At 39.3% G+C, this 17,267-nt stretch overlaps 1 protein-coding gene across 3 annotated transcripts in view; it reads right to left on the reverse strand.

Annotated features, from left to right (window-relative positions):
- LOC115023643 (tetraspanin-18-like) overlaps window positions 1–16,552 on the reverse strand; it is a 38,833-nt gene extending 22,281 nt beyond the window's left edge. Inside the window, exons 1-2 of one of the 3 annotated variants that reach the window (XM_029454835.1) lie at window positions 16,399–16,552; window positions 940–1,004 (exon numbers count right to left, since the gene is read on the reverse strand). Coding sequence is in view for 1 of the 3 variants with exons in the window: in XM_029454826.1 (XP_029310686.1) it covers window positions 931–933 (3 nt within the window). In the remaining 2 variants the exon portion in view is untranslated. Of the gene's footprint in view, window positions 1–930; window positions 1,005–16,398 lie in introns of all 3 variants that reach the window. The other 2 variants (XM_029454826.1, XM_029454843.1) reach the window with 2 other exon arrangements.
- Between the last annotated feature and the right edge of the window lie 715 nt (window positions 16,553–17,267).

A 17,267-nucleotide genomic window follows, 5' to 3' on the forward strand; every position in this document is an offset into this window, starting at 1 on the left:
TTTACTCCTGTTTGTTTGAAGATAAACTATATGTGTGAGCTGTTAAAAAATGTTTTATATATATATAAAAAATGTTTATATATATAAATGTATATATATATATATATATATATATATATATATAGTAGGAACCAACAGGCTTGGAGTGGAGAGTATTATGTATTAAGAGGATATTGAACACATTGTGGTTTTGGTCAATCCCCCATCGACCAGCTAAAACTCATGCCGTCTATTTCAGTAGTCCTGCAATAAATCCTCTTTTCATGAAGGTTAAATTGTTAATTTCTTTAATGAAACTGTTGTCGTGTTTGTAATTTGTGGTTCTGTTCAAGTGTATCTAATTATACTGATAGGTGTTTTTAATATTTGCTGTATTACACTGCATTAGCTTTAGCTAGATGTACCTATTATACCGGCAACTGAGTGAATATTTGGTTATAGTTAAACAATGGGTTGAAATTATTTTGCAACCAGTAACAGGAAACGGTCTCTGAATGAATAACATGTTTTTGGGGGCTCGTTCAAATGGAAGTACCATGGTGACGAAAAACTGCAGCTTCTTTGTGGACTTAACATGACGTCAGTGGGATAATATTTCACTTGCTGCTGGTTAAGTAAAGCAAAATAGAACAAAATAAGCTACATTCTAAACAAGACATCGTCTGATATGAAACTAAATGATAATCCAGTCTGAATATCAGGCTCATATCCTGAAACAAGGAATGCAAGAAAATAAGAATTTCACCTCCATACCTTTTATTGGCAAAAACAGAAAGTTTGCTTTATAAAGATCAACCAAAGCTGTCTCCCTCTAAATAACAAGCAGCTGGATGAAAGCATAAGCTCTTGGGTGAAAGTAATAAATGTGGGAAGAAAGTGAACAAAGGGTGAGAGGACAGTGTGACTGAGAAGCAACAGAAAGCATCATACCATATGTACCTGTTTAATGGTTCAACTGTAGGTGGGAGGTCTGTAACCTTTGACCTGGAGCTGCTTTACTTCAGCTGTAGAGAGACAACAGAGGAGTTAATGTCGGGTTATGAAGAAACAGTCAGACAGTAAACCATGTATAACAGTAAAAATATTATAAAATCATAGGAGCAGATGGCTTAACAGCTCCTTCTCCACTAAAGTACATGGTTTGTTTTTAGCCGTCGCTAACAGCATGGAAACGTCAAAGCCAACACTCTACAATTATTGGATGGATTGCCAAAAGACTGGAAATACAGACTTTCATGTTCTCCAAAGGATAATCCTAATGACTTTGTTGATCCTCTTACACCAAGAGGTTCTTCCAAAACTTTAATTTCATCCAATAGTTTAGAGCTTATTACCAAAGTCAGCATCCTAACACGCTCAACTATGCTGGTGAACATGGTACTATTTTCATATATGTTAGCATGCTGATGTTAGCATTTAAATCAAAGCATTGCTGTGCCTGTACAGCCTCACAGAGCCCATAGTGTTAAATTAAAGGTACATATCCTTTTCAATCTCAATCAAATGAAACTGTATTCTGTATGATTTGATTATTATTATTATTACTCTTCTATGTTACATCGCTGAATATAATCTACGCTAAAACACATTTAACACACGGTTCTCACACGTAGTCACACATATCTTAAGCCGTGATTCAAAAGTTTTTCAAAGCTCTCCCTCGAGACAAAAGCAGCGATGAGTTTACACTGTGACCCTTGTAGTCTACTTAATGTCTAGCTGTTTCTATAGCAACCACCGCATGCGAGCTCTGAATCGATGATGGATGTTGTTGCTGCGATGGTACTGTACGCTACATAAACTACGTCAGGCCGTGGGAAATGCAGAAAAAGGAGAAATAAAATCACTTCAGTAATGAGAGCGATTCATCATGCTGCAATAAAGCACAGTGTGTTTGTGCTGCATGATTCATGTTTTTGTCAATATGTGATTCAAAACTGCAGAACTATTTGACACATTCATGCAGATTTGTGAGCAGTAAACACATGAATAGAGATGACCTACTGGTGGAGCTGCAAAGTTAACTGTGAGTCACATTCATACAACCACACAGACAATACTGTAGCAGAATTAAAAGTGCACAAACTAATCCTCCAGTTCTTAGCTGCTCTTTTGTTTGGATTTACTGCTGACAAAGCTTTTGTTTAATATTCAACATGACGACTGTCCCCTGTGGGCCACCATGTATTGATCTGTGAGAGCCGATGGGCAGGCCAGTGTTTCTGGCTCATTCTGGATCAAACAGAAACAACCAAACACGCAGCTTTAGGCTGCACAGATTGTCTCGGACTTTGTTATTATAATATGATTTAGACCAGCGATCCTAGCTTCTCTATAAATACAATCTAAAGTATTTCTCGGTAACATAAATATATATTTCTAAATGTGCAACAATCAGGTAGATTTCAACATTCACTTACTGTAAACCAATTCTTATGACGCTTTCCGTTAACCTGTTGACATTTCTGGCATTGTGTACATTTGATTTTTGCACCTTGTTGTATTTTAGGTTTATTAATTGCACTCTAGGTATTTGCTACTACTTTGTACTACATCATGAGCACAAACATTTCCCTCTGGATAAAAGTTTTATCTTGTTTTATTTTCAGATATTAAAAAAATCTATTTTTACATTATCTTTTACATTTTACTTTTTAACAAATTGTAAAACACAGAACACTAAAGTAACACTAATTCCCTCTCCTTCCTATATAAACCCGATTTGGGTCAGTGAAAAAGTGCAGTGACGCTGTAACTTATCTTATTTGATTGACAGTGGCCAAAAACATCAGTAAACAACCGACAAACTGCCGTCACTGCCGATTCAAATATTGCAAAATTCTGATTGGTGCACAGATATGCTTGACATCATCATTTTCCAACTGAACCCCGCCCACTTCAAACCAGTGAGAAGAGAAGAGCTCACGAGACAGAAATCTCTTTTGTAAAAAATATCCAAAACAGTTTGAACTGAAAACTTTAGTCTGAAAACGATGTTCACGTATTATATTTTACTATAATGCAAATAAAAAAAGAGAGAAAAAGTAGCAAAAGTGGAATTAGGGCTTAAAACTTGAGACTTTGACAGCAATGAGAACTAATTCAGGCTTTACTTTAATTCAGGACTCTAAAACAGAGTTTTATTACAACATATTGTTATTAATAGGCCAATAAAACAACAAAGCTTGCATTAAAGCCAAGCCAAGGCCAGGATATTGGTTTATTGCATCTATATTATAATGGTGTATATGCTGGTTGATGCGTACAGTATTAAGGAATTAGGGTGGACAAGTCTCAAAGATATATTTGAGGCCATTCCTCTGAATGGCCTCAAATATATCTTTGAGACTTGTGTTATGTCCTCTGTCCAGCAGTGAGCTCTGACTGTTATGTATATGAGCTGTATTTATAATTAAAGATTAATATTGACATACAGTTTTAAGATTTCTAAAATATATATCATATATATATCAAATATCAATATTGGTTTCAAAGATCCTGCCTTTATACATACAATATACTGAGGATTTTGTAGTTTGTCTGTCTTCAGTTTGAGTAAAACCAAAGACCACAGAGGATACTTACTTACTTTATATTTAATGTAAACCATTTACTTTTACTGCATGTTGTACCACTGCTTTAAGGTAAGGTGCTTGTATGTACATATATTCTTGGACAAAGGTGACCCAGGTCAAGTTAAGTCAATCAATCTTTTTATATTGAGTAATGTACGACACCCTCCATCCTTAGACCTTCAATTTGAAAGAGGAAAAGCTCCACAAAAACCCTCCCTGTGGATGTAATAACTTCAGTGAAATAAGACTATAATTGTGGTTGAATAATGAAACCTTTTATAAGCAGTACATTGTGCTGTAATCCTGCGTACAGTGGCAGGTTACTGCTGGCAGCTGTGCAGATGATGCAGGCCTTTCAAACAGAAGGCACATGACTCATGGATGTGTAGGACCAAATCTGTTGACAGCAGACGCTGCCCACACATCAAGGAGCCCTTTTCCCCGTTTCTTACGTGCTCCATTTCTGCAAAAAATTAAATCACATTCATGTGAAGATGAGGTGAGATGGTGACTAATGCTGCACCAGCTGAATGTTTTTAAGGGATCTGAATAACTGTTTGAATCTCTTAAATGAACAGTTTGAAATAAGACTCGAACTCCATTAAACGGACCTGAACTCAAAGGGATGAAAGCAAACTGCCTTTTTGTGTGCATGTGTGCATCAACAGATTCACCCAGTTGAGTAAATGACTGCTCCAGTGCACATGTCAGTAAGAGAAGGAGAGTGAACGTTTGTAGAAGGGATGGACTCCAAAAGTATATAAAATGATCTGCTATTAAAACTCCATCAACGCTGCGCCTGAAATCAGCGGGAGTGTGAAAATCTGACAGCCACCAACACAATAGGCCCAGAAAAGAGAGATTCAGCACAGCGCTGGTTTCAAACATAGAAACTTAGAAAACTTATTTTGATTTAAAACCTAAAGAATAGCTTTAGAAGAAGTGATGAAAAGAGAATAATTCCCTATTGCTGTCAACACTTCAGAACCTCAGTGCCATTTGAGAGTGCTGAGCTGTCAGCCAAAAAAAAAGCAAACTTTTAAAAGATGAAAGTCGAGAATGTCGAGCACACAGAGGCAGACGCGCAATCCTCCGGAGAGCCAATTACACTGGAACCCCGAGAGGTGGATGCAGAGGCGGAGAAGAGAGGCGTCCACTCTCCTCCGACAGCTGCGCCCTGCACATCGTCATCCTCAGACTGACTTCTATTAACTCCTGTTTATTAAGTGCAATCAATGCACCAGGTGTGACTAAAAGCTACCTTCCATGCAGATGTTCTAACTCTCACCACAACAGTGAACCACGTGTCTAAGCAGGACCACACATGCAGACTCCTGGAGCTGTAATTGCCTCGCAAAAGAAACTTCACCTTCATTACAGCCGAGACCATCTGGTTCAAGTTTGGGAGAATAAACTGAAAAAGACTTTCTGCTGGTTTCTCTCAGCGGACTTATTCAGACTCTGCGCTGAGATTTTGGCTCCCACGTGTTAAGAGTGTGTACGAGTGGCTCGGTGCCAAATGCTCTGGTGATTTAGCCACGGTGTTACAGCTGCACCACTTCTTTAGTATTTAATAGGCCACAGCGACTGAATTAAAAAAAGCATTCGGTCGTGGCAGAGTGCACTAAAAGCTACCACGCTGCAGTTTGAAGTACTGTTGGATATGATTATGGTTAGATTACAAATTCTTAGATTGAATCAGTCCCAAGTCTCTAAAGCCAGGAGTCCCTTCTGACTCACAGTTGGACATTAGTGAACATGTCAGGTCTGTTATTTCCAATCACAAAACATTCAACAACTTTTCTTTCGTTTCCTCACATCTTCACTATTATGTGTGTACTTAAGTCAAGAAGCTGCTAAATCACTATTAAGTCAATAGTTCTGCTGCATGGTTCCCAACTAACTGCACAAGCAGACAACACAAACCACAAGTCAAACTCTAAACTGAAAAAGAAAAGCCTCATCAAGTCTCTCTGCTTTGATTTGCATCAGAACCCCTTTGGTCAACACTGAAACATCTCAACAACTTTTGGATGGATTGCCATACAATTGTGTACAGACATTCATTTTCCCTGGAGGATGAATCCTACTGACTTCTCCTTTAGCGCCAGCAGGTTTACATGTGTGGTGTTGAGAGACATTTCTCTCTTAGATTCATTCGTTTCATTATCATGAAACATGGTTTTGCAAATTAGGTTTTTTACTTTTCTCTAATTAATAACTAGAAACATTTTTAACAATGCAATATATTTTATAAGATCGTTATATATATTTTCTGAAAAGTTACCAGTTAGTTTAACAATTTTTACACTTGCCAGGACCAGGCTAGCTGTTTCCTGCTTTCCCACTCTTTCTGCAAAGCTAACTGTGTCCTGTCTGCAGAATGGTGTCAGTCGTATCATCTTACGCTCGTAAAGTTAAAAATTAGGATGGTGAACATGGTAAAATATAGCGTGTTGCTAGTGTTGCTGCAGACTCTTGTTCTTCTGCATTGTGTTGCAGCGATATAGTAAACCAATCGCAGCTCCCCTTGAAACACTTTTTTTATTCCGTTGAAATGTATATTATTCTTTAAGTAACTACAAAAACAATAATCCCACAAAAACCTTAGAAATTTATTTGAACTGAAACCACAAATGTCAGCACGTAGGATCAGACCACAAAGTGATCCCATTATATAACATTTTAATCTCTTTTACCACTTTAAGCATCACAGAACTTTGATTAATGTTTGAACGCCACAGGTCCAGTACGACCAGCAGGTCTTCAGAGCAACAAAGTCTCTTGCTGTTATAAAGTTTAATCAAACGTTTGACTGAGGCGTTTTAATGATGCTCCTGCTTGTCTTTATTTAATTTGTTTATTCAAATGTAATATCTCTTCTCTGTATTTTCATATTTATTCATATCTTCCATTTCTAATTACTCTTTGTAACCCAGATTTGTGTGCGTTATCTAAATATCTATATCTTACACAGCTTCAGTTAAGAGTTGAATGTTTTGTATGGTTGACGAACACAGGAACTCCAAATGTGTTTTGAGACCACCAAGAAGGAGAAAAGCTGATAAAGCCCCTCGTGCTGCAACAGAGCAGAGTTCGGGGTCAGAGTCGCTCTGTGGAGGGCTGACCATCTGCCTTTTAATTCACTTAGACTGAATTTAATCTCGTTAAAACTAGAAACCTTTGAAAAGGCATTATGTGTCCGCAGTGTGTTTGAGGAGAATAGGTTGTGTTAAAGGCTCGTAATTTAATCAACAAATGGAGGAAACGACCTCTTCTATTTTTACCAGATTACCACACATTTCTCATTAGCAGACAGAAATCTTACACACAATTGTTAATTTTCTTTCTTACTTTTATCTAGTTTGGATCTTGTTAATTACTGGATCATTTCCCCTCTTCTGGGCTCTAAGAAGTCCTTCCAACGATACAAATCCGGGTAGTAAAAATCACTTTTCTTTTTTCCCAATTTAGTTTCTCCCAACTCATAATGTTCATTTTAAGGGCTCACGAGCAGAAAAACTGGTTTAGACATTCAAAAAGATCAAATCCTTCCGGACAAAACCAAGTAGGGCTGTAACTAGCTTCTTTAAATCTGTTGAGTTGACATCTTCCAACGACCGAAGTGTCCGAACCCTTAAAAATCTTACATTTATAATAAACAGGGAATCTGAAACCAGATTGCATTTTGAGTTTTTGGTGGAAAACTTAGTTTAAAAAATAATTCTTATAAGAATTGTTAAAGATTTTTCTTTGGATCTACTATCTGTTAATCTTTTTTTTGACTAATCAATTCATTGTTTCGGGTATAAAAATGAAAAACAAAGCTTATTTTAACTGCAGTTACAGTTGAAAACACACATTGTTGACTTAACGCTGACACAGAGAAAAACAGCAAATACACACATTTAAGAAGCTGGAACCAAAAAATGTTTGACATTTGTTCTTCATAATTGACCCGTTGATTATCAAAATGGTTGTTTACTGACTAGAGCAGAAACATTCAGAAAATAATCAATTGTTTATTTAATGTCAGAATTCTGATATATATCACTGAATATTGAATGAATTGAGAAATCAATTGGTGAGGAAAATAATCAAAAAATACAATTGTTTTTACACGTTTCAATTAATTGCTTTGAGAAACTTTGCTAAAGTAAAGAATAAACCAACAACGCCGACAGTCTGATATTAAGTATTTTCCTCAGACGTCTCAGGTTGACACTGCAGGTCTCTATATGACAGAGCTCGACCTCAGTCCAACAGCGTTCCTCCCACAGTTCACCCCAGAGACGCTCTGTAGGCAGGATGGGAAGTAAAGAAATAGCTAGTCCTCGAGGGTCGCTCCCCCTGAGCTTCGTCAGTTCTTTTGTCCGGCTGCAGTGGCCATACTGTGATCCATAAATAGACTAAGTGCCTCAGTGCTGCACATGAAGGGAAAGGGACAGATGGACCGGTGGTCCCCCCTCGCCACAACGCCTGTCGACATCCTCCAGAGAGACACAACCTGAACTCTCACGATGTGGAGGTGGTGAGACCGATAGCAACAGTCGAGTTGAGAAAAAGGATAAGTCAAAACTTGACTTGTGGCTGAACTGTATATAAGATTATTTTTGCCTTTATTTAGCTTGTAGAGAGAGACAGATAACTTTGTGAGAGTGAGGGGCGCGACATCCGACAAAGGTCCGGGAATCGAACTGTGGATGTTGTTGTTAAGCGGCATACGCCCCAACCATCAAAGCAGCAGGATGACCTTCCCCACATGACTGCTAAACATGAAAACTCACAGAGACGGGCATCATTTTCACCTATTGAAATCCTTTGAACCAACAGGAAATATATGGGGAATACAAGTACTGAAACCAAAAGCTGCTTAGTTTAATTTGATTTGTTTGATAATATGAACATAGTTTGATTAATCAGCAACACTTTTGATAGTCAATTAATGATTTATCAAGCATCAAGACTACAGCAGCAACACTAGCTGTATATGCTCACAATGAAAATGCTCACATGCTGACGTTAAGCAGACAATGTTTACCATTTTCACCATCTTAGTTGAGCTAAAATGAGCTAATTAGCAGTAAAAACAAAGTGCAGCTGAGGCTCGTATGGCTGAAAATGCTAATGCCTGCTCTCATATGTGCCGTTTCAGCTTTTTTTTTTTTTTCCTGTTTTACATCATTTTAAATCTAATATGGTTCAGTGTTGGAATGTGGGTTCATCCCATTGGAGTCTGGGAACTTACAATGCTTATGTTTTATTATTCTCTGACATTTTATAGACCAAAAGCTTCACTGACTATTTAAAAATAAACAACAGATTAAGCAATGATGAAAATAATTGTCAGTTGCAGCCCTAAAGCTTACACCAAACAACAAAATGTGCCCCAAACGCTCAGTGAAAATGGCAATAAGGTGGATTTAGGGTGGATTCTCCCTTTAACTTGTAAGCCATGTAGCAGGACTCTTTTTTTTTTTGCTGATATACGTAATCCTGTTCTGAACATTAGTTTTCATGCAGATGGTGCGCATTAATGTGCCAAACTCATTTATACAGGAAGAGAAAACTTCACACAGAAAATAAAATGAGTCTCTCGATAACAGTCTAGCAGCTGAAGCTCTCAGAAGAAAAACAAAACCATGGAAAGGGTCAGTGTGTGTGTTGCACAGACTCACAAGGTATGAAGGCACCAACAGCCACCAGCCAAATGCTCGTTTGGCTACTCGACTGACCACCATGCCAGTTAGTCAACTCTCATTTGGAGATTTTTATTTTGCTCTAAAAATAAAGCTGGCTAGTGAATTGTCAACAGAGGAGGTGGTTTTCTGCACAAATAAAGACGGGAAACATTTAAAGTTACACAAACTGCTCTATAATATACCAACCGGCTGTGTTTGTTTAGTGAGACAGATTGTACTTTCTTTACAGGACTTAATTAACAAGTTGTATTTGTTTATGTTTACTGATACTTCTGCATTCTCTATGTTTATACATTTCAGAATAATTTAGGTATGATATTTGAGGCTGGTACCCATACAGGGTATTTGAGACTGCAAATATTGGTCCCAATATATCTGCTGATATTCATTTTGTAACATAAACATGTAATATGAAACAACAAAAAATGTGTCTGCGACTAACTTGATAATCAATTCATCATTCAAGTCACTTTTTAAGCAAAATCATAAAAAACGTTCTCATTGAAGCTTTTCCAATGTAAAGATTTGCTGCTTTTCTTTGTCTGAAGTTACAGTAAACGGACAAAACAAAGAATTTGAAGAAGTCCCGTTGGGTTTTAGAAAATCTTGACAGGAACCTTTCACAATTTTCTGACCAAACAATAAATACGTGAATTGACAAAAATAATGAGCAGACTAATTGATCAATCATAAGTTGCAGCCCCACATAACTTAAACAATATAAACAATAGTGACAAAAATATGTACTGAGCTGAACATTTTAGAGGGTATAAATAACCTTCTCAGTGCTCTTATGTAATAGACCTCAAACATACAGTATGTTGAGCATTTCTATCATTCAATTTCTTGTAACTTATTGGCTGACATGTCGATACCTATATACAGTATATCTCAAAAGTGAGTACACCCTTTAGATTTTTGCAAATATTCTGTTATATCCTTTCAGGGGATAACATTATCCTACTGAAACTTTGATATAACTTAAAGTAGTCAGTGTGCTGCTTGAATAACAGTATAGATTTATTGTCCTTTGAAAATTACTCAGTACACAGCTGTTAATGTCTAAACAGCTGGCAACAAAAGTGAGTACACCCCATAGTGAACATGTCCTAATTGTGCCCAATGATGTTGTTTTCCCGCCCTGGTGTCATGTGACTCGTTAGTGTTACAAGGATTCAGGTGTAAATGATAAGCAGGGCTGTTAAATTTGGTGTTTTGGGCACAATTCTCTCTGAATGCTGGACAACATGGCACCTCATGGCAAGGAACTCTCTGAGCGGCTGAAAAAAAGGATTATTGCGCTTCACAAAGATGGCCTTGGCTATAAGAAGATTGCCAACACCATGAAAATGAGTTGCAGCACAGTGGCTAAGATCATACAGCGGTTTTCCAGGACAGGTTCCACTCGGAACAGGCCTCGCCAGGGTCGACCAAAGAAGTTGAGTCCACGTGCTCAGCGTCATATCCAGAGGTTGGTTTCCAAAAATAGACGTGCGAGTGCTTCCAGCATTGCTGCAGAGGTTGCAGAAGTGGGATGTCAGCCTGTCAGTGCCCAGACCATACGCCGCACACTGCATCAAATCGGTTTGTATGGCCGTCGCCCCAGACAGAAGCCCCTTCTGAAACCGATGCATAAGAAAGCCCGCAAACAGTTTGCTGAAGACAATGAATCCAAGAACATGAGTTACTGGAACCATGTCCTGTGGTCTGATGAGACCAAAATAAACCTGTTTGGGTCAGATGGTGTCCGGCGTGTGTGGCGGCACCCTGGTGAGGAGTACCAAGACAAATGTGTTTTGCCTACAGTCAAGCATGGTGGTGGCAGCATCATGGTCTGGGGCTGCATGAGTGCTGCCGGCACTGGGGAGCTGCATTTCATTGAGGGACACATGAATTCCAATATATACTGTGACATCCTGCAGCAGAGCATGATCCCCTCTCTTCGGAAACTGGGCCGTAGGGCAGTTTTCCAACATGATAATGACCCTAAACACACCTCCAAGATGACAACGGCCTTGCTGAAGAAGGTGATGGACTGGCCAAGTATGTCTCCAGACCTAAACCCAATTGAGCACATGTGGGGCATCCTCAAGAGGAAGGTGGAGGAGTGCAAGGTGTCCAACATCCGTGCGCTCCGTGATGTCGTCGTGGAGGAGTGGAAGAAGATTCCAGAAGCAACCTGTGCAGCTCTGGTGAATTCCATGCCCAGGAGGGTTAAAGCAGTGCTAGATAACAATGGTGGTCACACAAAATATTGACACTTTGGGCACAATTTAGACATGTTGACTATGGGGTGTACTCACTTTTGTTGCCAGCTGTTTAGACATTAACAGCTGTGTACTGAGTAATTTTCAAAGGACAATAAATCTATACTGTTATTCAAGCAGCACACTGACTACTTTAAGTTATATCAAAGTTTCAGTAGGATAATGTTATCCCCTGAAAGGATATAACAGAATATTTGCAAAAATCTAAAGGGTGTACTCACTTTTGAGATATACTGTATATATATATATATATATATATATATATATATATATATACATACATACACCTATATATATATATATATATACACACACACACACCTATATATATATATATATATATATAAAAAGTTGTTTCAAAATATTATTTAAAATATCAAATAACTCTCGAACATCCCTAAAATAGCATTTTTCTCTTGTCCCAGCTTCTTGGTGACCAACTTGCATGTCAAATAAAACATTTAAAATAGGGATTTTATTTACTTTCTTTGGTATTATTCTATTGATATATGTCTTTTGTATTGGTAAAATCAATTTGTTAAATCATAAACACAGAATTTTACACAGAAAGTGTGTCCCACAACATGCACGCAACCCTGTTACCGAAACCTTTTTAGCTTGGCAGAGGAAGTGAAAAAACTGTTAGTCACATGACACAGAGGAAATTACATCAGCAAGTCATGTGCTACTATTATGGGTAGACCAAAGGTGAGTCCTCTCTTTTATTTTTAATATATTTCCAATCTTTTCACTCTTGATGGAGTGTGGCACTCACACAAACGCAACCCTGTTACTCACATTATGAGACTAAAACAAATTAATTTAAAATCTTTCTTTAGTTAGATATCTAAGTGTGTCAATTCCTTGACAGTAGCATTACATTGTGCAGCTAGCATTAATTCCTGAGGTAAAAGCTAAAATTAGCATTGATTTGCAACCCTGTTACTTGCAATCCTGTTACTATAATTAGAGTAACAGGGTTGGCAGCAGCTACAGCAGGGAACCCCAAACCCCTTTTCCGGGCCACATCCGCCAGCTCCGACTGGGGGATCCCGAGGCGTTACCAGGCCAATGTGGAGATATAATCTCTCCCCCGAGTTCTGGGTCTTGCCTGGGGTCTCCTCCCAGCTGGACGTGCCTGGAACACCTCCCTAGGGGGGTCACTTCTGACGGCCATCCAATCCATGTACGCCCAAAGCGAGAGTGGTGTTCGGATACTCGGCAGTAAGTCGGACTCGTTCCCAGTGGATGTTGGCCTCCGCCAGGGCTGTGCTTTATCACCAATACTGTTTGTGATTTTCATGGACAGGATATCGAGACGTAGTCATGGAGGAGAGGGGTTGCAGTTCGGTGGGTTGAGGATCTCATCGCTGCTCTTTGCAGATGATGTGGTCCTGATGTCATGATCGGTCTGTGACCATGGCTCTCAGCAGGAAACCGGTGGATTGCCTACTCTGGGTAGGGAATGAGCCCTTAAGTGAAGGAGTTCAAGTACCTCAGGATCTTGTTCGCGAGTGAGGGGACGATGGAGCGAGAGATTGGCCGGATATTGCATTCGCTTTACCACACCATTGTGACGTAAAGAGAGCTGAGCCAGAAGGCAAACCTCTCGATCTAACAGGCGATTTTCGTTCCTACCCTCACCTATGGTCATGAAGGCTGGGTCATGACCGAAAGAACGAGATTGCGGGTACAAGCGGCCAAAATGGGTTTTCTCAGACGGGTGGCTGGCGTCTCCCTTAGAGATAGGGTGAGAAGCTCGGCCATCCGTGAGAGACTCGGAGTAGAGCCGCTGCTCCTTTGCGTTGAAAGGAGCCCGTTGAGGTGGTTCGGGCATCTAGTAAGGATGCCACCTGGGCGCCTCCCACCCCATATTCCCGCAGCACCTCCCAAAGTATCATCCGTGGGACCCGGTCATACGCCTTCTCCAGATCCACAAAAACACACGTAGACCGGTTGGGTGTACTCCCAGGCCCCCTCCTTGCGAGAGTTGGTCCGTTGGTCCGTTGTTCCACGGCCAGAACGGAATCCGAGGTTCGACTATCGGCCGAACCCTCCTTTCCAGCACCTTGGAGTAGACTTTATCAGGGAGGCTGAGAAGTGTGATACCCCTGTAGTTGGCACACACTCTCTGGTCCCCCTTTTTGAATAGAGGAACCACCACCCCGGTTTGCTACCCCATAGGACGATGATGCAATATGGCTTGAAGACAATTTTGAGCTGACATTTTTTAACATGATTAACAAGTAATACATAATTATACTGTGTTATTTTAAAGTAAAACATTTAGCAGTGGATATTTCTTTTTAGTTCTCCCCTCTCCTTTCCTCCGCTTTGCCTCTGACTGTAAGTGTGTGAGTGCATGTCTCGGGGGCGGAGCCCTGCCCTTCGAAGAGAAACTGCGCAAAGCAAGCAGTAGAGCAGGAGTGTCAAACTCAATCACAGAGAGGGTCAAAATTAAAAACTGGGACTACGTCAAGGGCCAAACACGCTACATATTTATTGAACAGGATAGACATATTGGAGAAAGTGCAAATAGATATGGAACATATTTAGTAACATATTAACCCTCAGTGACTAAAGGTGTGCATCAGTGACACGACTCCTGTGTGGGTTTTTGTTCATCTTCATCACAGAGAAAAGCTGCTCACACAGGTATGTGCTTCTAAACATGCAAAGCATCTGAGCGGCATGAAGGAGGGTTGAGGCATCGTTTCGGGATGAAGCTTGGAAACTGTGAAGCGCCCACAGAGTCATACTTTGCCTTGAGCGTGTCATTACACGGGAGGTCAATCAGCTCCATTTGGATGTTCACAGGTGCTGTTTCCACGTCAACTGCAAATGGATTGCTGAGCAGTTCAATTTTAATTTCTGAGCTGCAAAATCTGCAAATGCGCTCAGTTTATCAGCAGAATGTGCGGTCGGGAACACAGCAGTGGAGATGGTTTGTCAGTGTTTGGAAACACGTAATGACCAAAGTTTCCTTGCTGCATCCGAGTCTCCCACAGGCAGCTTGGCATCATACATGTCCGTGATCACACGGCCCTGAAGCTGGAGCTTGGTTATGTCGCGCAAAAAGGCCAGCTCACATCAACACTTTTCGTCCCAGAGATCTGTGGTGTCTTTCCCTTTGCTGACAAAAATTGACAGATTTCCTCACGCAGCTTGAAAAATCTATTCAGCACTTTCCCTCGACTCAGCCATCGCACCCCCATGTTCAGAAAAGACTTAAATTGGCTCTTATAAAGTTTCCTGTCTGTGTTACTGTGCTTATTACATGTTCCATCTCCAGAGCTTTACAACACAGCACTTCCTGGTGTATGATGCAGTGATACACCGTCAGCTCACCTGCACAGGTCTCCCGCATCCTGCCCACTAATCTGCTCTTTTCACCGCATCACAGACGCTCCATCTGTCGTCAGTCCCATCACTTTGTCCCGGGCAGTTTCATTTCTCACACATTTAGATACTTCCTCAAATATGTATTTTCCCGTGGTTGTGCCATGCATTGATTTAATTACCAAAACCGGCGGGCCAGTTATGATCGACATATGATATTTTCTCGCTGGCCGGATATAATTGCCTTGAGTTTGACACCCGTGCAGTAAACACTGAAACGTGCACATAAATGAGATAAATAACATAAGTGTTTAGTTTATTTAATAAAAGAGCACCTGTTCAATGAAACACTGATAGCGCTTTTAGTACTCGGAGATGTGTTATGCTTAAAAAATGCTTGCATAAAGTTGCATTAAATTGTATTAAATATATGGCTCTCAAGGAAATACATTGAAAAATATTTGGCTTTTATGGCTCTCCCAGCCAAAAAGGTTCCCGACCCCTGCCCTAGGCACTGTCCCAGACTTCCACGCAATGTTGACGAGGCGTGTCCACCAAGACAGCCCCTCCACACCCAAAGCCTTCAGAATTTCTGGACACATCTCATCAACTCCTGGGGCCTTTCCACTGTGGAGTTGTTTGACTACCTCAGAACCCTACATGTTTTATATTTGTCCAGTGTATATTTGATTATATCCAGTTTGTTGTTGTGTTGACATGTTTGTTATGTATCATTGATACTCTTCGTGTTAATCCTTCATTGGAAAATATATATAAAATATTTTCAAACAACATTTCTGTGGTCCTGAGTATTTATTTGTCACATTTATGTCATGATCTACAACCAAAAGTAATGTAGCCATTCAACCCTGTTACTTTACGCAACCCTGTTACTCTAATTTCAACCCTGTTACTATATCATTTTCTATTAAAATAACCTTAAATAATTTTATCAGCTCACAAAAGTCTAAAATAATGTCCTTTTAATAGTTTGATTAATTATATGCATAATGTATTTGAGCACACATCATTGAGCAAGATCGATTTAAAAAGCTACTTAAATTAATATTAAACCAGTTTTATCCAAAACTACATGAGTATTTAATATAAATGTAAATTTCTTTACTTAATATTAAAGAGTTTTATTGAAGAATATTTTTTAAATATCTTTTTCTGCTTAATGAGTATGTCACAGGGTTGCACACAACAAATACAACATCTAATAAAAAGTATACATTTGATGCCTTAGCTGGCCAAATCACTTTTTTTGATGGTTTATTATCTGTTTTTCCTAAATACATAACAAAAAAGAATTCAAAAGTGTTGATGTCTAAATTATCCTCCAATTCTGGAATGACCCAACTAACATTGGCTAAAATGATTAGTTTTACGTGGTTTTTCAGGAGTGAATAATGAATCCAGCGGTTAAATGCCCAATAACAAACCTACTGTACAGGGGTAACAATCGTGAATCTGTAGGCTGCTGTACGTTAAATATAAACCGCTGTAACTTACTGAATGATGAGAGCTTCTTTCTCCAAAGCGTCTCTTTTATCGGTTGTTGGAGTGAAGTAAATGTTCTCCCGACAAACTAATAAATCCAACAAACTCTTACAATCAACATTCACGCGTCCAGCAGTTGAAGGGGAGTCGGCGGACTTGTGTTCATTCCTCGATGTGAGCTGTGGGTAACGTTTACGTTCCCATTTAAACTACCATCAAGCTAGACAGTGAACTACCCACTTGCTTCCGGTCCGACTTTTCAGATTAAAGCTTTTTCCGGAACAGGTGTCACCAAAATCAGTGACTTTTAAGATCCAGGTTTAAAAAAAGTTACTCATGTTACAAGTAAAATTCCTGCATTTAAGATTTTACATAAGCAAAAGTACAAAGGTATTAACAGTAGGATGTACTTAAAATAGGCTAATTGTTGGTTGGATGGTCTCAGAGAGTTATATTATTATATACCAGTATATCAGATTATTAGACTATTATTAAAATGCTTTAACAAATAGCAGTATTTCAATGTAACAGCTGGTTGCAGGTGGAACACATTTTATTATAAAGCTTTATAAAATAGTACAAGTATCTCAAATGTATACTTAAGTACTGCTCTTAATACATATCTAGTGTACTTAGTTGCTTTCCACCACTGCCAACTTTAACCTTTAACTACAAAGTAACCTCTCAAAAATGTACACACAGTTTGCCCTTCTCATCTCCTGATCTTGAATTTGCTCTCCACTCAGAGAAGTATGCTAATCTGCAGCAGCTAAATGTGGGAAGCCATCACTCACACGCTGCATGAAAACAACTGAAGAATATAAAATGGCAAAGATAAAAAGGATGACACATCGAGTCCTCCCTTCTCTCCACTTGTGCGA

This window comes from Cottoperca gobio, chromosome 3 (assembly GCF_900634415.1).
Source record: "Cottoperca gobio chromosome 3, fCotGob3.1, whole genome shotgun sequence".
In the NCBI taxonomy this organism is placed as follows: domain Eukaryota; kingdom Metazoa; phylum Chordata; class Actinopteri; order Perciformes; family Bovichtidae; genus Cottoperca; species Cottoperca gobio.